Source organism: Macrotis lagotis, chromosome 1, assembly GCF_037893015.1.
Source record: "Macrotis lagotis isolate mMagLag1 chromosome 1, bilby.v1.9.chrom.fasta, whole genome shotgun sequence".
Classification (NCBI taxonomy): domain Eukaryota; kingdom Metazoa; phylum Chordata; class Mammalia; order Peramelemorphia; family Peramelidae; genus Macrotis; species Macrotis lagotis.
In genome coordinates, this window is record NC_133658.1 from 27519069 (window position 1) to 27547020 (window position 27952).

Here is a 27952-nt window from a genome sequence, read left to right on the forward strand (position 1 = left end):
TTGTGGATATGTATATGTTTAATATGCACATTTGTTAAAAAAAACAGATGTATGTGAGGACACTGAGAACTCCTTTTCTCTGCTCCCTTTTCTTATTATTGTTCTGTCACTCTGCTTGATTCTCTCTCTCTCTCTCTCTCTCTCTCTCTCTCTCTCTCTCTCATGCACTCTCACTCCCTGTCTCTCTTTCTACCTGTCTTTCTCTCCCCTCTCTCCACCTTCCTCCCTCTCTTCCTTTCTTTCCATTTGGGGGAAGAGGTAAGGATGTGCTTTTAAAAACAATTTACAGGAAATATCTGAAGTCTGTCATTAGCCACAAAAAAGAACTCTCAGGATAGGGCAGACCCATAGGGAATCTGAATCTGTGTGTGTGTGTGTGTGTGTGTGTGTGTGTGTGAGAGAGAGAGAGAGAGAGAGAGAGAGAGAGAGAGAGACTGATCAGCTTTAATGGGAGAAACGTTTCTGTACTAGAAATATTACTTACTACTGATTAAGTTATAATGTAATAGCTACATAGCATTGAGGGGCATACACACATGTTTTACACATGCATGAATGCATCCATACATGTATATTCCATATAATCATATGGATAGGGTATCCCAGAAGTGTTAGTGAAGGTTTAAACTATTACAGTCTTAAAACTGAATTGACACATGGGATACTAGGTGAGAAATATCATAATGTATCAACTTAGAGTCTGTCTTGGGGTTTTGAAGACATGAGTTGAAAACCCAACTGACAAATACTAATTCTATGACTCTATACATCCTGTTGAGATTCCAGGGTCCCAGATAACTAAAACTCTAAGTTATAAATGACTAATAGCATGGGTTTTCCAAGTCTGAAGTTCCCCACGCAGTTTATATTGCAAATATACACATATACAACTAGATGAAATATATGTAAACCTAATATATATGTGCATGTGTGAATATATAATATATAATTACATATTTATACATGTATATGGATTCAAGAATTTGGGGACATATAGACAAATGCATGAATATAGGTGTGTGATTATATATCTCTTATATATCTCTTATCTTTACCATTTAGATTTTCTATTTTATTGGTGTGGGGAATTTCAAGAAGGGAAAATTTTCACCAATGCAAATTTATATCTGCTCTGCAATTGATGGTCTTTGACACTTGATTGGGGACATTTTGAGAATAAAGTGACTTGCCTAGGGTCATGCAGACAATATGTATCAGAAAAATATCTTGAACCTTGGTATTTTTGACTCCAAGACTGGTCTTATATTTCCTTTGCCCTACTGCCCTGCTGTAAATGAGTACAGAAACACAATTGCTACTTTTTAGCCATAATTAGAAGTTAGGTTGAAAAATTTTCTCCCCCCCCCCACTTTGGTGTCATATTCTCAAAAAGCTGCTTATGATTGGAAAGGAAAGGACATCTACCTTTGATATTAAAAGTCAAGTGGCTTGATTTTTAAATGTGAGTACATTCATTACCTTTGTAATCTAAAGGGAAATTTTGATGAAGAAGCAAGGAACCAAATTCAGAAGTGATCTTACATGGCCTCTGAAAAATGGCTGGACTCTCCTGGAGACACCATCTTAAAAGCCTACTCTTTGCTGTCCTGGCAAGGAAACCTAAGAAATGGCTGTTCCATTCTAGTCCAAAAGATTCTCTGTCTGTACCTGGTCAAAGAAATCCGACTTGAACATTTTCCACTGCAAAATTCTGTCTCTTGTCTAAGAACGTTAGTGTGATATAATGCAACAATAGTCCTGGCCTCAGAGCCAGAATATCTGGGCTGTATTCCTATCTCTATCTTGCCACATAAATTTTGATAAATTAATCAACATTTCTGAACCTCAGTTCCTTTATCTAAAAGTAAAAATAATATATGGCATAAGTGACTCACTTTTCAAATATCATAAAACTAGTTATGAGCAAAGCAAGGACCAAAAACCAATTTATCCTCATGGCTAATTCCCTAATCCAGAAATTTTTCCCTAAAATACCAGTATAGGGGCGGCTAGATGACACAGTGGATAGAGCACAGGCCTTGGAGTCAGGAGTACCTGAGTTCAAATCCAGCCTCAGACACTTAATAATTACCTAGCCATGTGCCCTTGGGCAAGCCACTTAACTCCATTGCCTTGCAAAAAAAAACTATAAAAAAATATAAAATAAAATACCAGTATACCTCAAACCACAATCCCTATCATCTAAGTGCATTAAATTATCTGTATCTTCCTCCATTCTTTGTCTCTCTGTCTCTGCCTCTCTTTTATTGTCTCTGTGTCTCTCTGTGACTGTATTTGTGTGTGTCTGTGTTTGTCTAGCTGTCTATCTCATCTAATTTTACTTCTCTATATCTTTTTCCATTGGTCTCTCTCGATTACTCTCATTCCTGTCACCATGATAACACGTGCTTCAGACATTCTTGTTTATTGACTTTGGTGTGATCACAAAGTTTATTGACCTCTGTGTGCCTCCACTATCTTTCTAGCAAATAAATATGATGGATATAGTAGAAATCAGTGGTGTGACAAAGGGAGCCTCAGGAATTAATGGGTATTTCTGATGCATTAAGGATATAATACTCTCTATAAAAAAAATTAATCTTGCTACCCTTTCCCATGATCAGACCCTTTCTGTTATTTTGTGTTTATCCTGGGTACTGGAGTTTAGGAAATATATTGCCACATTGGTCCAGAGGACAGCAATTATTTAGAACTAGTTGACAGAAATGCTAGCATTTAGCCCGAACTTAGGGGGACATGATAACTGTCTTCCATTATCTGAAAGATTTCATGAGAAAGAAAGTTTCAGTTCCCCCCCTGCCCCACCCGATTTCTAGGGAGCAAAACTAGAAGCAATGGATAGAATTTTCAAGGTGGCAGATTTAGATCTCATGTAAAGAATGATTTTCTAAAAATTAACAATCATTCAAAAATGTAGCTGTATAGCTCTTGTAAAGGGTAATGGAGAAGGTAGTCCTGATCAAAGGAAAGATGGTTAGAGATAATTGCTAGAGTTCATTTCAATACTCAGTTTCTGGAGTTCTGAAATGAGGTATCTTTCTTAGGCTATTACTGTCCTTATAAGAATAGATTCCATTAAAAATAAAGTAAGCAGATACTCATTTTTATGTCTTGATGGGTCATCTCCCTACTTCCCTGATTCAAAGATCTAATCTTTCTCAAGAGAGGTACTCTCTCCATTGATGGAGATGGCCACCTTTCTGTATAGTCCATGAGATCACAGTCCCAGAACTGGAAGCTATTTTAGAGATCCAAACTCCTCATTTTGTAGATGTGAAAACTGAGATCCAGAGAGTTGAAGTGAACCATAATTTAATGTTAAAGTTAAGACTAGGATTCAGGTATTAAGCCTTTTCTATTATACAGCATCAAATTTAAAATCACAGATAATTCTCAAATAATCAATATTTGACTTTTGAATTATGTTAGTGAGAAATCCTCCAAACCATCTGTAAATGGGGGACACACACACACAAGAAGCACATAGGCATATACCATTATAGATTATCCTCCTAGTTGATCCCAGGGGCTTTTGATTAGATCTATGAATGCAAAATTGACCATCTTTTCTGTACCAAGGTTCAAGATATTTCTCTGATACATGTTGTCTGTATGACCCTAGGTAAGTCTGTAGCATGCATGCCCTTGACAATTCAACACATGCACAATTCTATCTCCTACTTCCTGGTCTTTGCATAGGATACTCACCTTGTTTGGAATACTCTCTCCTCTGTCTTTTTAAATAATGAATGAATGGATGAATGGATAACAAAGGAATGAATAAAAAAAGGCTATTGTAAAAATCTAGGGAAGAGGTGGTAAGAGCTTGATATAGGGCCTAAATAATGATAATGTAAATAAATGAAGTGGTATTGTGGAGGAAGAAAAAGAAAATGCTCCACCTGTTTGGATATTGGATGAGAAAATATGGCTTAGGAGGATGGTGAAAATAGGTGCTGGAAGAATGGTAGGTCAATAGAAATAGAGAAATTTAGAAGAGGGAGAAGTTTGCGAGGGGAAAATGAAATCTGTGTTGGGAAAATATGCATACATGCATGTTAATATATACACATATAAGCATATTTATAAACACATATATTTAAATTTGAGTTTTATCTGGTATGTCTCCAGTATCTCACATAGTATTTTGCAAATAAATACAAAGGAAATTACTGCCAATTTGGTTTAGAATTGTCTGTGAAACAATCAAATGGAAATGTTCAACAGAAAATTAGAAATGGATCTTCCTGTTCAATATAAGGGTTGGAATTTAGGATCAACTGTAATTATTCTAGTAGCCAGAACAGTGCTCAGCACATAGTACATGACACTATTTCTTGAATCTTAAAACATTAACCATTAAATTTGTATTAAAGTTGCCCAAATTGAAAAGTGTATTCCATTTGGAGGAAGGGGAAGTTTCTTAAAATTTCTAGTTATTCATTTCTTCCTCATCAAACTAAAGTCTGATATGTTTGATCAATTTTACTGTGAAAGAAAATCAGAATAAGATGTGATTTTTATGTTTAAGCTTCAGTAACTGAAATGAATAATGCCACATAACCTTTGATTTTCTATGTAATAAAATTCTTTTTTCTTTTTTTTACAAAAGAAAGAAAAGGATTTTATTTTGCTCTCTGGCAATACACTTAATGAAGATCTAGAAAAACATTTATTTATGTAATAAACTTCTGACAAACATAAAGGTAGAAGAGAAGGAGAGAAAAGTTAAAACACTATCAAAAAATCTCTTCCATTTGGGTATGCATTTTGGTAGCAAACATTTGAATTTGAATTTTGCATAGTCTAGGTCTTCCTAGGATTTTATAACAAACTCATCTATCTAGTTTGCCCCCTTTTAGAGGAAGAGGGATTTAGGTTTGTGAGCTAAGCATGTCTTTCTCATTGGTTGAGTCAAGGTCCAGAGAAGGATACTTGATACTATTGGGCAGGAAAAGAATCTAGAATATGCTATTCCACTGGAGGTTGGAAAGAGGCCTCGAGATGAAGTCTTTCGATGTTATTACAAGTAGATTTTCTTTTAAGTTGTGTCCATTCTCAAAGAATTATGGCTTTAGAGAATTCTCCCTTCTTATTTTACAAGCCAAGTATCATACCAAAACTTAGTCATCCATAATTTCAGTAGCCAAACCCTTGAGTTGTTATGAAACGGGTATTTAGAAGGCTCCATTTTCAGCAGGAGGGTGAATATTTAACCAAAATCTACCAAATTTAAGACACATCCCTGAAGAATTTTCTTCCCTTTCAATTAGATTTCTTTTCTTTTGAGATAGACTTTTCTTCTAGACAAAGAACATGAAAATGGATCCAAGACTTATTGGATGATGTGGAGCAGTTCATGAAAGTTCTCAGGGACTTTTGTCCCTGTTTGTAAATTGAGGTATATGACAGAGAGAATGATATTCAAGAGCATTTGAAACTGAAATTCATTACTTTCTGCTGATGTGATCTTAGGAAAGAAAGTCCATTAAGCTTCCTGGGGATCATATTTATAAAAGGAGAGCATACAGACCATTACAAATTGAAAACCTATGATCCCATGGGTAGACAATCATAAATAGGTCATCCTAGTTCTGAAATATTTTCTTTCCTTTTTATGAATAGAATGTTCTAAGTCACAATAACTCCTTTAACCAATACAGGAATGAAACCATGCATCAACACAGCAATTTCATGAATTTTCACCAATCTAATTCAATCCAACAAGCATTTGAGTATCTCCTCTGTGAAGGGTACTTTGCTTTATGCTTTGGAAAAAGACAATGGAAGACAACAACAGTCTTAATCTTCAAGGGTCTTACACAATCCTAGGGAGGGCTATATCAGATAAAGAAATAAGTTGAACTCGAGGGAAGGAAAAGTTCCTTTTTGACCACAAAAAACCATTTCCATAAGAAATAACCCATGAAACTATGCTTTGAAGGGGGCTAAGTTATTCCATTTTTGTAAGCTAGCTTTTCTTCTTCAAGCTATTACTGTTTCTTTCCCTCTTCCTTAGGGTCCCTCCTCCCTTCTTTGTAAGTGACTTTCTTAAGTCACTCCATTTCCAATACCTCAGTTTCTTCAATTATAGAATGAGGAATATGGGATAACTGATCTCTGTAGCCATTTAACATATCTCTAATCTATTTTGGAGACATGTTAAGTTTAAGTATATAGAGCTTTTCCACCTAGCATTCTAAATCTAGAACAAATTTTCAATTAAAGGAAATATAGAGTTGCTGTTTGAAAATACTGCTAAAAATTTAAAACAGATTTTTCATAGAATGTGATGGGGAATTAATCATATAATCTGTCTCCCTCAGTTTAGATGTTAGTTCACAGGTTCAGAGCATAGAAGGAACTCACTAGATATTGTACAACAAATCTGGCAAAATATGAATAAGAACTGAGTCTTTTTCTGTTCAAACTCAGGTGTCTTTCTGATCTGGAGTATATTTACTTATTATACTCACAAGGTTTTATGATCACTTCTGCTCCATGCAATATCATATTAATTTCTAACACTGAGAAAAGTGAATCCAAATTTTTCTATATTGGACAAATGCAATCCCAGGGAACAGTCACATATCACTCATCATGTAAAGGAGTGTGTAGGTGTGTATATGTGTTTGTGTGTGAGGGGTAAGGAATCTACTCAAGTGAAATCATCATTTGCATTTCTAGTAGCACAGATTTTGTAAAAAAAATTAATAAACAAAAACCCAGAATTCCATAGGGCAAGCAATTGGGGAGCATCAACATGCTTCTCTCAGAGTTCCTTAATGTTCCTCAGGAGAATCTGTTGTGAAGATCTAGCTGGAAAAATAGCTTGTTCCACTTGTTCCCTCAAGGGACATCAATTATGTTTTAAAGCTCCTAATACCTCTCCCTTTACCAAACTTTCTTAAGACTCCTAAGATGTTCCATAGCTCACATATTTTTATGTTATAAAAACAGTAATTATATTGGAAGGCTAAACTAAAATATTAACTGATTTGGTCTGAAACCCTGTATCTTTTTATCCCTAGTTAGGGTTCCTGTCATCTTGCATTATTTTTGACATTTTTATAAATAATAGTAGGCCAGATCTCTGAGGGGAAAGCTATCCTTTCCAGCATGTGTATGATTCTGTACTGGCAACTTGTATTCCTGCACATCCATTAGCAGCCTTTTGGAAGACAGGGTATAGGGAAGGGAGATTTCAATAAGGATGTTGAGGAGAAAATCAAACAAAGCCTCTTTGAAATTCATAAACTGTAGAAGATAAATATCACTTCTCTTTCACAATTCAGAGCAGTAACTAGCAATTTTGTGCAGAGGACAAAGGTTTCCATGGGGGCTAGGATTCAATTCCAGATTGGACCAGTAAAGAGCTCATCTGGAATATTGTTGGAGAAATGAGGATGTCAACCACTGAAATAAGATGCCTCTTTTAAATAATTTTGCTTGTTTACTAGATTTTCTTACCTAGAGGAAATTAAACTAGGCATTACAATCAGATCATGAATATCAGTGGTTCTTTTACCTGCTTATTCCCATGGGTGTATCTCTAAGGCCTAAATAAAATTGGTCAGTTCAGATAAGGAACTTACTAATTTGCTTTTAAAAGAAGTGAACAAACATATCAATTGAATATTTCAAATCATTGTAATAAGAAGTGAAAATTTTGAAGGAATGCACTACTCCCTTTGTTAAAGGTACTCATTTTAGTAATATTGGAGAATTAACTTGTTATATAGTTAACTTGTCATATCCAGATAGTCAGTGGCTGGGCTGGAATTGGAATTTTTATTGTGGTGGTGGTGATTTTGGTTAGGTTTTGTTTTTTTCTCACCACTGCAGTATAGCTTGTTTATTTAAAGAAATTGAGATGGAGAACACAGAAATCTGAGAAGACAAAGACAAAACAATGCCTCTGACAAGCCCAGAATCTTTAGTCAAAAACAAGAAAGATAATTAAGAAGTAATCTAGGTAACTCTTTGCTTTTACAACTCAGAAAACTAGGTTTAGAGTTGTGATCCCCTTAATACCATACAAATCCTTACTAACATATGTAGACCTCAAAGCCAAGCCTACTGGTTTGAGATGCTAGAAGGCTAACTGAGGATTTAAAGTACTAAAGAAGAGTCAGGTACTGCCCATGTTTCAGGATCCAAGACCAGTTTTTATAATAGAAAGATTAAATGGCCATCTCTGTGACATGGTGTCAGACAAGTATGATTCTCTGCCCCCAAACATCAAATGATCATCTATACCTTCTTATTCCATCTTTGAAGACTCAGATTTTTTTGGTGAGCAGGTCTTGACTTGATTCTCTCTGAATTTCCAATTGAAATGGAAGGAATATTATCTCAAGCCTTTATTGGATCAAGTTTTCATTGATTTTCACTAGGTCATTATTTTTCATTAATTGTTTTTAAAAAGCTAATAAAGTCATAGGAATTGGAATAGCTCTTTTATTTTTCCTTTCTCATTTCATATATATACATATATATATGAAATTATGAGATTTTTAGATAAATATACAAATTAAAATGTCTGTGTGTGTGTGTGTGTGTGTGTGTGTGTGTGTGTGTGTGATTGAAAGACCAGGATCAATGCAGTATGGGAAGTAGCATATGAACTAAATCTTGAGGGATGCTAGGGTGACTGATGCAGAGGTGATACAAAAATATATTTTGTGCAAATTCAGTTAGAAAAATACAATGTTATATCAGGAATAGCAAACTACTTTGCTGGAATATAGAATGTGTTAATATGAGTAAGGCTGAATAAATCAGGAAAGGTATTCTAGAGTCAGTTTATAAAGGAACAGATTATAAATGACTTTAAATGCCAAAGAGAAAAGTCGGTGTTTTATCCTATATAAGCTATAGAGAGCTCCTAGACCTATTTGGGCAGGGGGGTAAGATGATTAGACTGAGTTTTAGGAATACACACTTAACAGGTGAAATGAATAGGAGAAGTTTTTTAGTTTAGATTGGGAAATTCATTGAAAGTTTTTACAATAACCCTGGGGAGTTCCTGTGTGAATGGAGAGGAACACATAGATAATAATGAGAATAATGAGAAGAATTAATGAAAAAAATAGTATACCTTTATGTGGTTTTTAAATGGCATTTTCGGCATAACAAAGTACTTTACATAATGCTGGAGAAGACATTAACATTACAATATAGTATCTGTATAATAACAATTTTAATCTTTCTCCCTAAAACATTTCACCCAATAGGACATTTTATAGGTAGGTGGTCCCTTAAAAATGTTGGGAGATTTTGTTTTTTTTTTAATCAGTATTATAATAGTGTAAAGTTGAACAAATTCAATTTTTTTGCACATAACAGAATCACTGATGAAAAATAATTCTATTCATTTAAATTTTTTTCTTATTTTTAATTGTGAAATCAGTCAATTCTCCTTTTCCTTTCTCATTTCCTAAACCAGTGATGTGTGTGCTGTAGTCAGTTCTGTGAGATATTATAATTGATTATTTAAATATGAATTGTCTATGTCTTTCTTCTTGCCCTTCCAACTTTGGCATATTCTAGTAATCATTTGCTAAATGTAGCCTTGGGAAAATTAGTTGAAATGAACCTGAAAGCTCTCCATTTTATATAATTTTGTCAATTTGGAAGAGGGAGCTATTAAAGCTATTGGTTGGATAGATTGTAGGTCTTGTTTATCATTTATGCCTGCTTTCCATTTCTTGTGACTCAATGAAGAATAACACAAATTTAGATGCACCAGTAATGCTTCTGAGCTGGGATTTTGTGTTCACCTCTGGATTTTCTTATCCTTTGCTTTTAGCCTTTTTTCATAAGAGATTACTGGTACCCGAAGGGAGGGAGTATCTGGGGTTTTATTCCAGCTTTATATTCCCAATGCATAGCCACTAATTAATAGCTTTGATGGAATAATCTTTAGTCCTTTTGCCTTGAAGATTGTCTGCTTCTCTTCACTTATATTGTCACATGACAAAAATACTTCAGAATTATTTCATTTCCCAAGTCTTTTCTTCAGTAAAAGAAAAATAGATTTTTTCCTGTCTCATATTGCCTCATTCAAATTGAATTTCTATTTCAAAGTATTCTTTGCTTAGAATAGCCATATGTCTGCTGATGGCTATCTCCTTGAGTTTAAAGTTTCCTTGGTTTCTTGGACCCTATCGGGCCATTTTGAAGTAATTGTTCCAGTTTCATTTAAAAGATTCATATGTTCTGATTTTTTTTATCCCAACTCCCAGAAAAGAAACCACTCTCATTTATATGGACCCAACACATGGGACCTGATTCTTGGTGTATGATCTAGATGGCCATTGAAGTACCCAGAAATTCTTTGATTCTGTGTTTTCATTCTCTCAAACTACATTGTCTGAGTTTTCATTGAACCATCTCTTCTTTGATGGCCTGTAAACATTAAGTTTCACATGTTTTCATCTCTATTCCAACTTCTTGAAGCCAAATAATTCTTAAATAGCTTTTTCACTTCTTCCATTTCATAAATACTTGGAGTCTCTCATTTTATCCCTGTTCTTTGAATATTCTTATTTCTGCGGATGTCTTGCCCCAAATTGTGAACAATCTAACATTTATCTAATCAGTACCAAACATTTTAACCTTTCTCCCTTAGATTTATATTACAATGCAATTGGAAGAATGGGGAAAGAGGAGTGGGCTAGAGAATCACAGAGAATTTCTACCCAGCATCATCACTGAAGATCATTAATTGATTTTTTCCCCATCTTAGCCTTTGCCAAAATTCATGATATCCTGCATAAAAGAGCAGTAATACCATCCCTCCTCTCTGGGAGGTTAGCACTTTGGAATCTGTATTATCAAAACCAATCAGCATTTGTTTTGCTATTCAAAGCAACTCTTTTGGCCAATGGCATCATGTCTATAACCTAATAGTCTATACTCAGAAAAGACTATCCCAATTATCATATATATATATGTATATATATATATATATATATATATATATATATATATATATACATATATAATTAGTCAGTCTTTACATCTGTGAAGGATTCTTTGGAACAAACAAAAATCTTATGACAAAATAGTGCCATCTGACTTTTAATCCCAAGCCCTGCAAAGCTCTTCCTTCTGTCTGTTCTCTCCCTCAAATCTTGTTTCCTATATATAGAAAACAAAAGAAATGCAAAATTAAATTAATGTTCAGTCTGTAACCATCGAGATATGATATTTTCACAGGATACTTGGAATCTCCATAGTACTTCAATTCATAACTCACAAAGACTTCTATTTGTTCATTCAAGATCATTGAACATCCCCTACACTGAGATAGAAAACAGGGTGATTGAGAAATAGGATCAAGATTAGCCCATAGCTTGGTGGCTTTGATAAAATATATGATAAAAAGAAGCTGATAAAATCTGATTCTGTCATAACATTCCAAGGAAATATCAGTGTTTCCTAACACAACTAAAAACATCATTGCAAATTTCACATGCAATCATACCTAATTCAACACTCACCCAAAAATTCAGCACAGTTCACCACTAGGTATCATTTTGGTGCAGCCTAGTTTTGCATTGGGGTCCTGAAGTCATTGTTCAACAATTAAACTATTTTCTTGTTAGACAAGAGAAACCTTTGAAATCTTAGAAATGAAATACAGTGAAAGCTTAGAAATGAAATACATTCATGTTTTCCTCCTTAACATGGACAGAAAAAAAGTTAAATACCTTCTCAAAACTTTTTAAATTGGAAGTCAAATGGGGGGGGGAGATTTAACCATTCTGGTATATTCTAGGAGACTGTCCAACACAGCAATTTTTGCTTAACCTCGAAAAAACACACACAGTATGGGCCACAGAAATAAAAAGTAATTATTCTAGCTGGGAGATATTTTATTTGCCAAAGATAAATTACTGCCCCATTTATCAGCCACTTCTCACATAGGCCAGCACCTTCTTTTATTTAAGCTAGAGATGAGGACAATGTTGCCAAATCAAAAGGTGTTTGGGATTTAGTGCTTTTAGATATTTCAAACTAAGTTATCCCCTTATCCACATTTTCATATATTAATGAAAGATATCTATAAAAAGAAATCCATGTAATCGATGAATTAGAGCTGGTAGCAACTAGTCAAAAGAAAGCATACGGACTTTCATCTAAAGGGAAAACATTGAATCAGGAGAGCAGTCCATTCTGAACAACATGGCAGATATTCACAAGGATAAAGGCACTTGCCATCCTTCGTTCCATTGTGCTATGATCGGAAAATCTTAATTGGAGCTTTTTACTCATAGTGAAATATTATTTCAGTGGAGAGTCTTTAGAGTTCCACTGTGGATAAATATAATTGCCATCCACTTAATACTCTTGGGGTCTGATCCTTGGTCACTGTATATTTTTTGAAATCTTCAAAGGGATCATTTTTTTTTATTATAATCAAAATGGCTCTCCAGTCAAGTATTTGTTTGACTCTCTATAGTGCTTCTCCCCTGATCATAACATGATATTCTGCCATTCTATTTGATTTCCCTTAAGGATAGGGCGTGAAATTTTATGAAGACCATATAAATATGATGGCTATCAAATAAGTTTGGTCAACAGGCAAATTGGTCAATGATTACTTAGAACTCAATAAGTTACCCCCTACATGTAGTACCAAAATATCTTGCTATAACATCTGACTTTTCAACTGTTTTGTTTATGACCCTCTCTCTATTTTCTTACAAATATACAGGGTGCTCCAAATTCTTATTGATATTTAGATTTTATTAATAACTTTATTCAACAGATTTAATTAAAATCATTTAGTGAACTTTTTCAGGCTTGTTCTTACTGATATTTAGGTTTTAGTAACCTAAATTCTACTTATTTAAATTCAGATAGGTTATTCAAACTTATTAAATTTAAGGGAGAATCTTGCATTGAGACTTACCCATTTTTCACAACACAAACACATACGTAAACTTACATGCTTAAACCTTGCCAAAATTGTCAATATTATTCTCCAGTGATTGGCATTTTTGGAAGAGCTATCTTAAATGGCTTGTGGGCATTATTGATTTTTTTTTAAATGCAATGCCCTTCATACAATTTCACTGAACATCTTAAAAAAAAGAGTAACTAAATTTTACATTAGCAACAATGAATGAATTAAAACATCATTGATTTCTGTGAAAGAGGTGAGTATCCTTTTGGCCCCATTTCACAGCTGGGCAATACAGAGGCTGAACAAATTGATGAAGGTCACACAGCAGGGCAGTGGAACTTCAAAGAACAACATCCAACCTTCCCAGCTTCTCGTTCCAGGCTTTAAGAGCTGTGGCCCATGCTTTCTTTCTTGGTGATCTTCAGAACTTTTATTTAGGAACTTCCACCCCAGTGCTCCACCACCTACCCCTTGGTGTGTTTTACAAGACACGCAATGCTTCTTCATCCTCCTTCCAGATGGTGGATATCGAGGCTCAATGGCAGCCAACAAGTGGAGTTCAAATCACAGCATATCTTTACATAAACAGCCCCTGTGTCTCTTACCGAACTTAACTCTTTCATAACAAAATTCCTCCCTCTAGTTCTTCCCTCTCCCATCCATTTCCTAATCCTTTGCACCCTTCCCTTCCCTTCCTCTCCCTCTCCCTCTCCCAAACTAGGGTATCGTTTTTCTCTTGCTCTCTCTCTCACTCTCTCTTTTCTGTATCTCTCGGAAATCAGACAGGAGTTCAGAACACTTTCACTACCTTTTATGAGGTAGATTGTGATGTCATAGATGGGGGCAGGGCTAGTCAACTTTCTACCCATCTACCAACCTGTGCTGAGGGAGCTCTGCTCGGGAGTGGAAGCAGTGATTCTTCCATGGTGAGTAACTTCACTTTCTAATCTTTCTCTCATTTCTAATACCAGTCCCAAAGGCAGGGAGGGGGTTTTCGGGGTATGTGGGTAAGTCTATCCAGGCCCATGTTCCCATGGGTGATATAAGAAACTTTTCTCTTTTTTCCTTGTACTGATCAAGAGTTCTAGTACCTGGTCGGAATCTTCCATCAGAATCCAATTGTTAATGGAACTAATCTTAGACCTCAATGATGGCCATACCTGACCTGGATGGTACCTTGTAACTAAGAGTAATATATCCACTCATTAGTCACCCTGGCAGCTTATGTAATAAGCTGGAAGGGCTAGAAGGATATTTTTTTCTCATTGTTTTCCAGATTTTCCGAATTGCTTTACTATAGGAAGATGTCTGCCAGAGATTCAGTCTATTACTTTTCCCAGTCTAGTGAAGGATTTCTAATATAAGGAGACTGAAAACAAAGGAAAAGTAAACACATGCAAAGAGGATTCTGACACAAATGAACATTTTGAAATTCAAAGTTTAAAGTGTCGTTCTGTTCTTCAAATAATGGAGTTAATGCTTAAGTATTTTTAGATGTCTCTATTTGATTAATCACCAATTTCTGAAGATACTGACATTCTTTAAGCAGAATTGTTAAACCATTTAATATCAGAAGGTTTCCTAATGCTGTTATTACTATTGCTGTTGTTACAATTTTACATTGGTGCTTCTGGTTTTGCAGATTGGCATGTTGTATATTCTTCAACATTTGGAAAGAAGAACTAAACTCTGATAACCACCACATTATCTTTTCCTTAGCTCATTTTGCTGTCTGGGATCCTTTTACAAATGTGTAGATCTCCATAATGCCACAAAATGGTAGAACAGGATTCTTTACCTTTAAAATAAGAGTCTTTGTCACTTTGGTGAGGGGAAAGAACAAATGGGGTAGACTACAAGAACCCGATCTGTAATCCTTGTGAATTATAAAGAATGAAAAGTATCTCTTAAACTTTGCTTACTATCTTACATCTGTGTTTGAGTAGCAATGTGGATTCTGGCTAGAGGGAAAGGAATAAACTCAACTTCAATGACGACAACAACAACAAAAGTACCACCTCCCCAGCTTCCAGCGTTGTGAATTCCATCATGCCATTAACCCATTGTCTACGAGACTAAATCATCTTCATGAAAGAAATTCATTGTTTACGGGGGAGGTAGCTTTATTTGTGGAACCTTCTCCTTATCTTTCATGCCAACCACAGCAAACTGCTATAAAACTGAATCTCTCTTGTTAATCCTACCAGCTAAAGAAAAGCTTTAGAATATCAATTTGGCTCTATGAATATTTAAACAAGGGTTGGTCATCCATTCCTGGTGAATCATATGAACAGAATATTCCGTGGATTAGTAGGGGAGAATAAAAGAGTCAGAATGATTTTTCTCCCACATACTCTAAAAGAAACCCCTTCTGAACTTCATTCTGGTTACTTCCCTTTTCCCTTCTTGAAAAATGAAAGTATCACCAGAAAAATGTCTCATCTGACTCTTAACTAGTCTGCCACCAGCGAATCTTGAATAGTTCAAAACAAGTCCAAATTCTAGTAATCAATTAGTTGATTAACAACAATTCATTAACACCCTTGCCAAGTTGTCTTATATAACAATAAAAGACATTTCTATTCTGCAGTGTTTATTTCATGGAAAATTATTCAATATATATAATATATATATATATATATATATATATGTATTTGCAGGACATTATTCTGTTCATGTTGATATAATAACTATCTAATAGCTACCAATAATAAAAATGTTCCAAAATAGAGGTTGAATTGATGCCAGATTAAATGCCTAGATAAGCACCATGTATAATTATCAGATAGATTAAACTATGAGCTTCTAGTAGGGTTTGAAGTCTTAACAGTTTTTTTTAATAAATAAAAGAAAAAAATACTTTTTTTTGCTCAGCAAATTCTTTCTGTAAATGGAAAGGACCAACCCACACCAGAAACTGTGAATTGTCAGAAATTATGAAGCAACAAAGGCGAAAATATGGACAGTTTACTGTATTTGCACAGAAATCAATCAAGCTAGCATCTACTCATAAATAGAACTGGGAACAAGCAGCCAAATCTCCCCTCTCTTTCTATTTTGAAGTGCTCACCCTTATTCCCCCTTCAATAGGCAACTGTTCTCCCTAGCCACTGGGGTTCTCTTTGCTGGTATCATGTAGCCCTGTGAGATCTCCTCTTTAGCTTAGTCCCCAAAGGTTTCTTGCCCTCTCAAGTGTCAAAGGTTTTTGCTTGATTTAGTTAGTAATTCACTGTTTAACATGGCAAAGTGTTAAAAAAGACCCAAGGGAGAAATGTTATCACAAGTAAGATTTCTTTTCCATTCAAATGGAGTATAATTACTTTCTCATATAGGACGACTGCCATCAGTATGACCACTTCAGTTATAAAACCCAAGCAATGACTCCACTGAGGAAAATATTTGGTCAAGTATGTCAGTGTATTGTTTGGACCTTGGGGATGATATTTTCCAACCAATGATGGCCCTAGTATTTTCATGCCAATTGTAGATGACCATTGTACTTCATATGGCGGGAAGGCTTATACTCCACTAGAAGTCTTTTCCCTGACACCAGGCCTCCTTCCATGATCTGCAATCCTCCCACAATGCCCAGTATACACTCATAGTTCAAGTTGTTAACTTTTTCTTGTCAATCCTTCATACAGATACCAGGTAAGAATTTCTTATATTTTACAAACACATGGGACACAGCCATCTCTAAGCACCGTGAGTTAAGAAACAGCTTTGTGGTACAGTTGTGCGATGAGAGGTTATGCCCATGGAATGCCTTCTCCATGCATGAAGTTCCAACACTGTGTGTGCATGATCTCATCTTTGGTTCTTTCAAGTTTTTCTTTCTACTGTGTGCGGGGTACCAGGGTGTCAGTTTCTCCTTTAAATACCAAAGGGCACCTGAGTTGTTGCAATGGAAAAATACTAGACAGTGGTCTGAATTCTGTAGTTTTTAATTATTATTAATAATATTGTTATTTATAAGGAATATAGGATATTCCAGATACTCTGACAGGTCCTAAGGAAAGAAATTCAACTTTGAAATAATCTCCAGTCTCAAAAAGCTTACATTCCAATGGGGAAAATAACAAAATATTTATACATTCTTCCTTGTTTCTCCATTAATGAATATCCCAACTTTGGAGAGATGTGGCTTACTTTTGAAGCTTTTTATGCTTTCTCTCCCACTAAACCTGACAAAGTAGTCTGCCCCCTCATGTTGCTTCTTGGATTTCTATATAGAAGTAGTCCAATGATATCACAGATTTGATGCTCTGCTGCTCCCTACCCAGAACGATGACTTGCTCCATTGACTACAAGTCTAGTTTCTCAGATTTCATAAGCAGGCTCTAATAAATGATTATATGATCTTAGGCAAATCACCCCGCTCCAGGCTTCCCTTTCTTGTATAAAAGAATAGCAATGGCAGTGTTCTCTCTGTGGTTCATTTCACCTCTAAATTAGTGTTGTCCTTCAGTCATTTCAAACTCTTTGTGACTTCATTTGGGGTTTTCTTGGCAAAGACACTGGAGTGGTTTGCCATTTCCCTCTCTAGCTCACTTGACAGATAAGAAACAGCAGCAAACTGGATTAAGTAACTTGTCCAGAATCACACAGTAAGTGTCTGAGTTTAGTTTTGAACACAGGAAAAGAAAAGAATTTTCCTGACTCCAAGTCTTGCACTCTATGCATTATATCACCTTGCTGTCCTGAATTATAGTTAGCATTTCTAACATTTTCAAAATACTTTACATAGTATATTTTATTTGATCCACTCAACAATCTGAACAAGTCAGTGCTACTTTTATCTTCATTTTACAAAAGAGCAAATTGAAGCTAAGAGATATCAAGTGACTTGCCTAGGTAGAGTCAGCTATTCAATGTTCTAAAGAGGGTTAAAACTTAGTTCTTCCTGACTCTCTAAGTCCAATAGCTTAATGTGTGGCCTAGTGACCATAATAATCATAAAGATGATATGATATGATAATGAATAGTTTGGAAAAACACTATACAAATGTAAGCTCTTGTGTGAGGCAGACACTATTTTCATCCTCATTTCATAACTCAGAATATTAAGGCTCAGAAGCTAAATGACTTGCCCCAACTTCCAGCTAGTTAAGAATTTGAAATAGGATTGCAACTTGTCTTGTGATTTCAAGTCTAGTGCAGTATCTCCTCTATCAGCTGTCCCCCAGTGGCTAGTTCCTCCAATTGATGTACTGCTTCCTTCCCCTCTTCCCCCACCACCCTGAGATTATCTCAAATTGGTGTTGCATGCATTTTCCATTTACTCACTGGAACATGTATATATTTTTTTCCTGCTAAACATAGAAAGAAAGCTCTTAAAAGGGTCACCAGGCTTAGTTCAATATAGGGATTAAATAAATGCCTACTGATTTGAGTTGAATTCAAGAAAAAAGATTCTCATTTTATCCTCAAAGTTTTCAGGGATTGAAATTAATCATTACCCATCTTCATAGTGGACCCATTAAGAGGGAGTAGATTTGAAAATCCAGAGAGGAGGAGAATCATGAGAAACCTCAGAATGACATAATTTTCATCTGGTCTGGCATTAATATTAGCATTGCTTTAGTCCACAATTTCCTTTTCTCTCAGAGGAGCGAGACTCCTGCCAAAATGCTTCTGAAAATATTAGGTTTCATTTGAGCGCTTCCCTGCCTAGAAGATAAGAAGGAATGAGGTGCCTTCATTTTCCTCCTTACTTGTTTTGATTTTGGGAAAATAAAAACATACTATTTTCTTGCCAGAGACTGAGATATTGTGCCACTTTTGAGCTGTTGACTGGTGCATGGCTAGTGGCAGCCTGCCTTCAGAAAATCTTATCTGTTCTCATTGATATGAACAGCCTCTTAGGAAGAGATGAAATTTCATGAGTTCTTTCAATGATGACTTCTGGACATGTGGCTGTTTCACCTGCCCTAGAAGAAAGGTGGCAAAATGATTACCCTCAAAGTCTGATAATTCCTGATATTGGAAGCAATGCAATCACATAAATTATAGACTCTGAAATGAAATACAAATTAAAGGGCTTCAAATAATCCAAAGGGGACATTATTAATATCATCAGTGCCATTTTAATATTAATAAATAATCTATAGTTAGGAACATTATTGATAATGTTGCTAGTCACAAATTGATAATTATCAATATCAGATATAATTTTTTATCAATAGTATCAACTGATATCTAATATAAAGCACTGTATTAACAATAATAAATTAATTAGTTAATATATTCAATCAAATGAATTACTAGTATCAGAGGCTTAATTTCTCAGTACCCACAAACCAGTCTTAGAAGCTCTTCAGGTCAGGTTTGCCTTTGATCCATATAAGGACATAGGAAGGATATGGAGAGTCAATTCTGTCCAACATTATCATATTAAGGAAGAGGAAACTATCTCCCCCAACCAAATAATTAATAATTAATACAATGTTAGCTGACATATACACATATTGTATGTATGCATAATAATAATACTTAGCATTTATATTGTACATTCAGGTTTGAGAAATGCATTTTGTATGACAACTCCTTGGGTATTCCCAACTCCCCTAAAAAAGGTGTTATCTTTATCATCCTTTCTGTCAGATGAGGAAATTGAGACTAAGGGATGTTAAGTGACTGACCCAGGGTCATACAGTGTCTTAAGGTGGATTTGAACTCACTTTTCTGATACCAAGCATTCTATGTAGTGTTCCAATTAACTACACATACACACCCTGCACACATACCCCCCCACACACACATTCAGAAACATATAATATCTAAAATCTTTTATAGTAGTCCTAAGCTTTAAATTTTATAACTGTAATATGACTTTTGGCAATAACCTGTTAATATTTCCTTTACATTCTCTAGTTTGATTCCTATAAACCCTATTAGAAAGGTGCCACAAATATTTTTATATCTATTTTATATGTATATTATCTCTGTTTATACCTATTAGATACACAACTAAATCTGAGAAATAAATGTTACATGATTTACCCAGGGTAAATTTGGACCCAGGAAATACTAACTCTAAATTCCTCTGATGGCTATAAATCTGGGTGCCCAAAGAAATTCAGAGAACATCTAGACCAACCATCTCATTTTATTATTGAAGAAACTGAGATCCGAGTTCATATAGGCTATATTAGGTACTGGTTAGAAGCCTTGGTCCTTTGATCTCAAAGCTGATACATGATTTTGTTTCTCAACTTCTGCACCATATTGCCACAGTCTGCTTATGCAGATAAAAAATAAATGAAGTTGTTTGGCGCAGTTTTCCCATGATCCAGACAGATTCTATACTGCTTTGCTTTGAAGTTCCTTGAGAAGCAATGTGTTAGAGCAAAAAAAAAATAAAAAATCAGAGGTCCTTAAATAGCATCCAATTTCTGCATACTTGCTGGTTATCCTAATCAAGACACTTGACTTGAAGGGGTTAGATGGTCTTTATTTTCTGTTCCAACTCTTCAAATATGACCCCGGCCTGTGAGATCATTGGTCCAGGGACTGGAAGGGGTTGCTCTCAGACATCACTTTGACTAATGTTCATTTGTAGATGAAGGAACATAAGCTTAGGGAGAAGTGACTTTTTCCCAAATCAAAAGAATTACTAGTATCAGAGGCTTAATTTCTCAGTACCACAAACCAGTCTTAGAAGCTCTTCAGGTCGGGTTTGCCTCTGATCCATATAATAAGTGCCTAGGAAGGAAATGGAGAGTCCATTCTGTCCAACATTATCATGTTAAGGAAGAGGAAACTATCCCCCCCCCAATTTAAGAGAATTTCCCCAAATCACACAAGTTGTGCAAGATTTGAGCCCAGGTTCTCATACTACAGAGGTGATCTCTTTACTAAATTGCTTTATGATATCAGTGAGAGAAGTTTCCATGCTGTTATCCAAGTGGTGGGAATCATGGGCCTAGACATTTTTCTGTATGAAACCATATAGCTCTTTAATTGAGGATTCTAAATTATTCATTTCCTATTAACAATAATAATATTTTATAGCCATTCACATTTTAAAGGGCTTTGGAAACCCCTTTAACAACCTAGTCTTCCAGGAATAGATGAGATTAAATAATTCTGTAAACGTCCTAAGCTAGAAATCAATGAATTTTTGGGAAAAGAAATTTGAAACCTAGCTTCTGCTTTTGGTTTTGACTTAAATGGAAAAATTAATTTAAAATATACAGCTCCTATTTTCTATTTTTTTCATAATAACTACAGTTTTCTGGTTTTAAGAGGATAGAACCCCCCTCCCCAATTTTTCCATGTTTTAACATAGTAATGCTTGACTTATACATGTGATGAATTGTTGATTTTTATTCCCTGAAACACCAGAGTTCAAATCAGGAGAGTGTGAGCCTTAGTTGAATTCTCAGAGAAAGGAAGGGGGAAAAATGCTTGGGGGATACCGCCTGGGAAAGACTTAAGGAGGGAGTATAACTCTTCGAAGAGGGTAGGTATGGCTATAATCACAGGTTTAGAGATATCTCCCATGGAGATCTGGCAGGTGAATGAAGGACCTTTAGTTGAGATAGTGGAATACTCTTTACCAATATTTTAAGAGGAGACCAGATGGACTGAGTCAGAATATATCCTTTTTATATATTCTACTTAATAAAAATAAAATAATCACCATTTCGCACTTTTAAAAAAAGAAATCAACTCTTCGGATCTAACTCCTGACAGGAGGATAGCACATCAGCCTAGGTGACTTTTCAGTTTGAAATAACATCAGTTTGGTATAGGCTGAAATATTCCTTGGTAAGTGTGAGGCTGAAAATTAGTGACAAGGGATGTTTTATAGCAGAGCAAAGTGTGAGCTAGGAATTGGAATTTTTTATGAGATAATGGATTTTTCAAGGGGAAGTTAAGAAATGTAGGATTCCAGATAACTTTTCATTCAATGGGTGTTCACAGAAACAGCTGAGGTACAAAGGTACTTGAAGAATTAAATAGGGCATGAGCCAGTAAACATTTAAAAACATAAAATGGAAAGAGAATTTGGTCTATTGTGATAAACTGGGAGGCAAAGCAGCCTTGTTCATGGGAAATTTTGCAGGGAATTCAAGAGCAGATAAAATAAGGAAAGAGATGGTAGAGGAAAGGGATAAGTGTTTATTTTGCATCAGTTATATCCATCTATTATAGTGCTAAGAAATTTACATGATGCCACATGATCTTAATAACCCTGTAAGATAGTTATTATGATCTTTCTTATAGTTGAGGAAACTGAGGCAGAAGTCAAATGACTTGCCTGTGGTCACAAAAGTAGTAAATGGCTGGTCATATTTCTAGTCTGGTCCTCCTCAGGCTCAGTCCTCTATCCCCTGTGATAACTAACTACCTCTATATAGGAGGAAGTATGATAAGGACCTAAGATTTAGGGGATCTGTGTTCAAATTCTATTATTTATTCTACTTAACCTATGTGACCTTGGGCAAGTTAATTAACCTTTCAGGACCTCAGGTTCCACTGTAAAAGAGGGTTGGACTGGATGGTTTCTATAGCACCATTAATTTCTTTATCTATTATCCTGTTATTCTTGATATTTCCTTCATCTTATTATCAAGTGTGTTTTTACCAGGTAGTTTATTCTTGAATAAAAAAATGAATATATTTCCCTGAATTTTTAATGGTCAGGTCACTCACTGCTTAACAGTTTCCATTCCATTTTAAGGCAATTTCAGAGATCATTTTCAAAAGGAGAATGGAACTTGGGCTATTTCTTCCCTTCTTCCCCCCCTTCTCCTTCATTCTTTCACAAATTCTGAGGTTTCTTTCACTGTGGCCTTTGATGATATTTCTGTGTAATTTGGCAATAATGGATGTCCAGTCCTTTGAAGGTCCTCTGTTCCTTGAATTTGTGATATTGAGGGTTTCTAATGTTTCTTTAGCTTCTTTTGTAAGGGAACATTGTACCCTTCATAGAGGCTCTTTGTTGGACCCAAATCCGAGTTATTTCCAATTTTAAAAAGAAATAAAGCTCATAGAATAGAGTCTCTGTGGGTTGGGTTATAGATCATGCTTTAACTCAGCCTGGAGCTTGGACAGAAATGACCGACCCCAGTCAGATAGAGGCTTGCCCTGTGAGCCATGCCTCAGACCCAGCTCTGTTTTAGAAAGAACCTTAGCTTCTATCTGGTCCCACATATTCTAATTGAGAATCTATTAGACAATATCTGAGAGTTTCTTCTAGGAAGTGGTTACTTTGTCCTGGGATGACCTATTCTACTTAATGATTCTCATTTTTTAGGATGCTCCTTCTGATACCAAGATAACACCTACCTCTTTGTTATGTCTACTCTCTCCTTGAAGGTCTGCTCCTTGGACAGAAGGTTTTCTCCAAAGTGACAACCTTTCAAATGTTTGATCAGACCTGTCATACCCACTCCTCCATACCCCATCCTTGAACCTCCTCTTCTCTATACGAACATCCTCAAGTCCTTTAGCTGATCCTCCCATGGAATAAACTAAAAGTTACTAACTATTCTGATTGCTTCTTTGGAGTGTTCTCCAACTACTTCCCCAATAAGTAATATTCTAATTTTAGTTCATTTCTCTAGATATGGTCTAACCAAGACAGAATAAACAAGAATTGTCAGTTCCTTCCCTCTCTTAATGAAGTCTAGGACACTATGGCTTTTCTTTTTCTAGAGTTCTGTTTCACAAATATATTGAATTTAAAAATACTAAAATTCTCAGTAACTTTTCTGATAGGCTTCTATATAATTCTCTCCCTTTCTTGTACTATTAAATATAATTATACTTTTTAGTCCGAATAGCAATACTTTATAGTTTTTATATTAGAAATTAATATACATATATATTAATTTCTATTTAATATTCTATCCCATATCCTTAGGATATTCCACCAAACTGTCCTCTCCATTGGAAATCATGCTCTAATTTGGCATCCAAACATTAATGACTACTTCTCAAGTTAGAGCATTCCATAAGTTCTAACTTTATTTAATTGTATTCTCATCTTTACCACATCTCCTGATATTTTATGGAAGAATGTCAAATGCTCGACTAAAATCTGGGAAGTGTAGATCAATGGTCTTCCCCTGATCTGCCAGTTTAATAATCTTATCAGAAAAGGAAAGGTCAGTCTATCTTGACCTAAGTCATTTTATTGTTCAGTCTTTGAGTATTACAACTCTTTACAAACCTGTTTGGGGATTTTTCTTGGAAAAAATACTGAAATGGCTTGCCAGGTAAATTCATTTTTCTCTTACAATATCTTTACATATATTAGTTATTCATTTTGTTATTAGCATTTTTTTTTGGTTCCTGTGCTCTTTCTCATCCAAAGGTCATTTTCCTTGGTGAGAAAACAGAAGCAAATCAAGAAGTTAGTGGTTCTGCCTTCTTTTGGTAGGAATTCATGCCTAATCCCTCCTAATTCTTGTCTAATTTTAGGTAGAAATAGACCAATATCTCCCTCACTGACACAAGAGCTTTCTGGGTCCCTTTGAGACAACTTGTATCCACCATAATCAATTCAGAGAAGGCCACTAAGCTAGGTGCTATAGAATGCAACTCTTAGAGAAAGAATCAAAAAATCCCCTTGGAAATGGATTTAGTGTCAAGTTCTCGGGTCAGGTACCCTTCCTATATGAAGATCTTTTCTTTCAATGATGATTGAGGTTTTTAAGATGAAAAACAGTAAAGAAATTTGCTATTCTATCTGTGTCTTTGGTCAAAACAGAACAATGATAATAGATAACAGATCTTCAATGACAAACAACTTAACCAGGACAAAGATGGAATTTGTATTCCTTATTAGTAAACCAAACCTAGAAACAGAAACTAGAAAATGGTGGCTTAGTACATAATCACGACTTCACTCCGTCATCTCTTGTCACCTCACAGACATAAACATGTACACATCTGCTTAAGTAAGCATAGCTGCTGGCAGTGAGGCTCAGTAGATAGATCTCTAGATTGAGATTCAGAAGACCTGATTTAGATTCAAATCTTTGTATTTGCTTTTACTGTGAGAAAGTTGCCTTAAGTTATTGAGGCTCAGTATCTTATCAAAATAAAATCTTTGGGTTAGGAGAATCCATTTCTAACTCTACACATATAATCCTGTAATTGTCTCTATAGCTTGATAATCATGTCCTTTAATCCAGCATTTGAAGGTATTGTGGGTGTTTCTTCAGGTCCTCACTCCCCCACCCCTCAAAATCAGGTTACCTTTATATTTTTTATCTTTTTATATATAATTACATGTGCACATATTGTCTCTCCTACCCACACCCACCATAGAATAGAAGCTCCTCGAAGGCAAGGATTGATCTGCTTTGATTTTATTGTATGTCTAGGGACTTGTTTTATTCATAACATATTATAATAATAATAATACTTTTTACTTGCTTGTTTGAATAAATAATGCTATGGGTGTGTGACAAATGGCAGTTTTCCTTAAATTTTGAAGAGCTACCATTAGGAAGATGTGTTAAATTTGTTTGATTGAAACCAAAAAGAGAAACCAAGAAACAAAAACAATGGATCAAAGTTACAGAAAAGAATAGTTAGCTGCCCTCCAAAAAATAAACTTCATAAATATTAAAATTTTTGAAAAGTGAAATGGATTGCCTCATGAGGTTGTGGCATTTAGAAGTAAAAGGGAACTTGAAGATCATGTTGTCAAAGCCCTCATTTTATGGATGAGGAAGTTTAACTTGCCCTAGGTTTCAAAAATAATATGCACCTCATATGGATTTCAAACCCGTTTGAGTCCTCTGTCAGTAATGGCCTTCAAGCAATTTATTTCTAATACATCATCTCATTAGAGACCTAAATCAACATTGGGAAATGTCTTTTATCGCCATTTTGCTGATGTAGAAACTGAGGGTCAGAGAGCTCATTAAATATCACAGATGGACCAACTCACTGTTAATTATATTTATTAAATATGATATAAAAAGGAGTTCAGATAATGTATGGATGATGCTATATAAACCTCCAGGTCCCTTCCATTTTTTCTTCTACATCTGAGATTCTCTAAATCATATGAATTGACATATATGAAAAGGAAGCATCTTCATCCTTCATTGAAATAGGGAGTCCAGGCAATAGAAGGGTGGCAGGAGAACACCAAAAATAACTGACATTCAGTTTTCAATTCCATCTTTCCTTTCTCTAAGTTCATCCATCAGTCAAAATGCACAGATATGCTCAGCAATGACTGCCCTGTCATAGACAGAAGAATATAGATAATCTCTTGAAATTCTATCTCTTTGGTGATATTCTTTGTTTTCAAAGAAAACCATGACATCAGGAAGGTGATGCCATGACAAGCAGATGGCTTATATTTGAGTAAGGGGGTGCTATGCTAAATCACCAGCATCAATTTTCTCTGGAGCCATATGGGTCCAGGGGCCATATATGGATCAGGATGGAGATGAGCATGAATGTGAGGCAATCAGGGTTAAGTGGCTTATCCAAGACCACACAGCCAATAAATGACTAAGGTCACATTTGAACTCAGAACCTTCTGAATTTAGGGCAGGTGTTGTACCCACTGCACCATCTAGCTGCCCCTTCTTTGTCTAAAGAAATTAGTATTATAAAGTATATGTTTGCCTAACTTCTCTACATAGATGAAAAAAAAAACACCTGTAGCTAGCATCTTCAAGCAGACACTAGAAACTTGTCTTTTTTTTTTTGGTTTTTGCAAGGCAAAGTGACTTGTCCAAGGTCATACAGCTAGGTAATTAGATGTTTGAGGTCAGATTGGTACTCAGGTACTCCTGACTCCAAGGCCAGTGCTCTATTCACTGCACCACCTAGCCGCCCCCTGGAAACTTGTTTGTTGAGGTATTGCTAAAGCACTAGTGTCAACCTCAAATACAAAAAGGGTTATTAAACTAGAGATAAAGATCCCTGGAGATCACACATTGACTTAAAAAAACAACAAATTAACATGTAATTGTTGTATTTGATTGTGTTAAATACTTCCTCAATTATATTTTAATTTGGTTTATCCTACATTTTGAAGTGTCATGGGTCAATGAGTTTGATTCCTTTAATTTAAAAGATTCATTCTTTGTGTAGTTTTGAAGTACAGATAACATTAACAATACCAATACTAGATATTATTTATATAGTGTTATAAGTGTTTTAAAAATTTACATACATATATTATACATATGCACACACAAAATACACATATGCATATATATATAAATATATGTCTATATTCATTATATATTCATTTAATCCTTATAACAAACCAGTGTCTTAAATGCTATAATTATATCTATTTCAAAAATGAGGAAACTGAAACAAAAAGCTGAGAAACTTACCCAGAGAAAAATAGCTAGTAAATGTCTGAGGCAATATTCAAACTCAGGTCTTCCTGATTCCAAGTCCCATGTTTATTCACTGCACCACTGAGCTGATAAAAATTAAATAAAAATTTATATATATATATATATATATATATATGTATATATATGGTTCTATTTATGTATATATAATAATCCCTTTCCATATCTTATTTTATATGAAATCTATGTATATGCTTTCATGTATTCAAATAAATGTGTATATAGGTATATATCTAGCACTTTTAAACTTTTCAACATAGTATTTCATTGGAGTCTCAGAATAGAACTACCTAAGAAAGAGGTAGTCTAAGTGTGATTATTCCCATTGTGCTAATAAGGCAACTAAATTTAAAGAAATCAAGTGACTTGCCTCTGGCTCATACAGTTAGCTCCCCATCATAGATGTACTTGCTCAGAAGTCATTTAGGCAGGAGGGTAAATCCTTGCAAAGAGCATTGGACCTTTTGTTAGAAAGACTTGAGTGCATATGTGACTTCAGTCACATCTATGTGTCTCTAGGCAAGTTACTTAAACACTATATACCTCAGTTTCCTTAAATCTAAACAGGATTTAATAATAGCATCTGCCTCTCAGGAATATTGTATAGAATAAATGTGATAATAAATTACAGCACATCACTGCCCCACAGTTGGTGTTTAATAAG

At 35.1% G+C, this 27952-nt stretch overlaps 1 protein-coding gene and 1 long non-coding RNA gene across 4 annotated transcripts in view; one reads left to right on the top strand and one right to left on the bottom strand.

Moving 5' to 3' along the window:
• The window catches only part of LOC141495101 (uncharacterized), a 42693-nt gene extending 29006 nt beyond the window's left edge, over positions 1 to 13687 (bottom strand). For both annotated transcript variants that reach the window (XR_012470661.1, XR_012470660.1), the window contains exon 1: positions 13406 to 13687. This is a non-coding gene — a long non-coding RNA (uncharacterized LOC141495101). The remainder of the gene's footprint in view (positions 1 to 13405) is intronic.
• The window catches only part of CTNNA2 (catenin alpha 2), a 1546517-nt gene that overhangs the window by 1497941 nt on the left and 20624 nt on the right, over positions 1 to 27952 (top strand). The window contains exon 21 of one of the 2 annotated variants that reach the window (XM_074196107.1): positions 13720 to 13863. The exons of the other annotated variant lie outside the window; for it this stretch is intronic. Coding sequence (XP_074052208.1) covers positions 13720 to 13863 — 144 coding nt within the window. The remainder of the gene's footprint in view (positions 1 to 13719; positions 13864 to 27952) is intronic. 2 annotated transcript variants of the gene reach the window in all.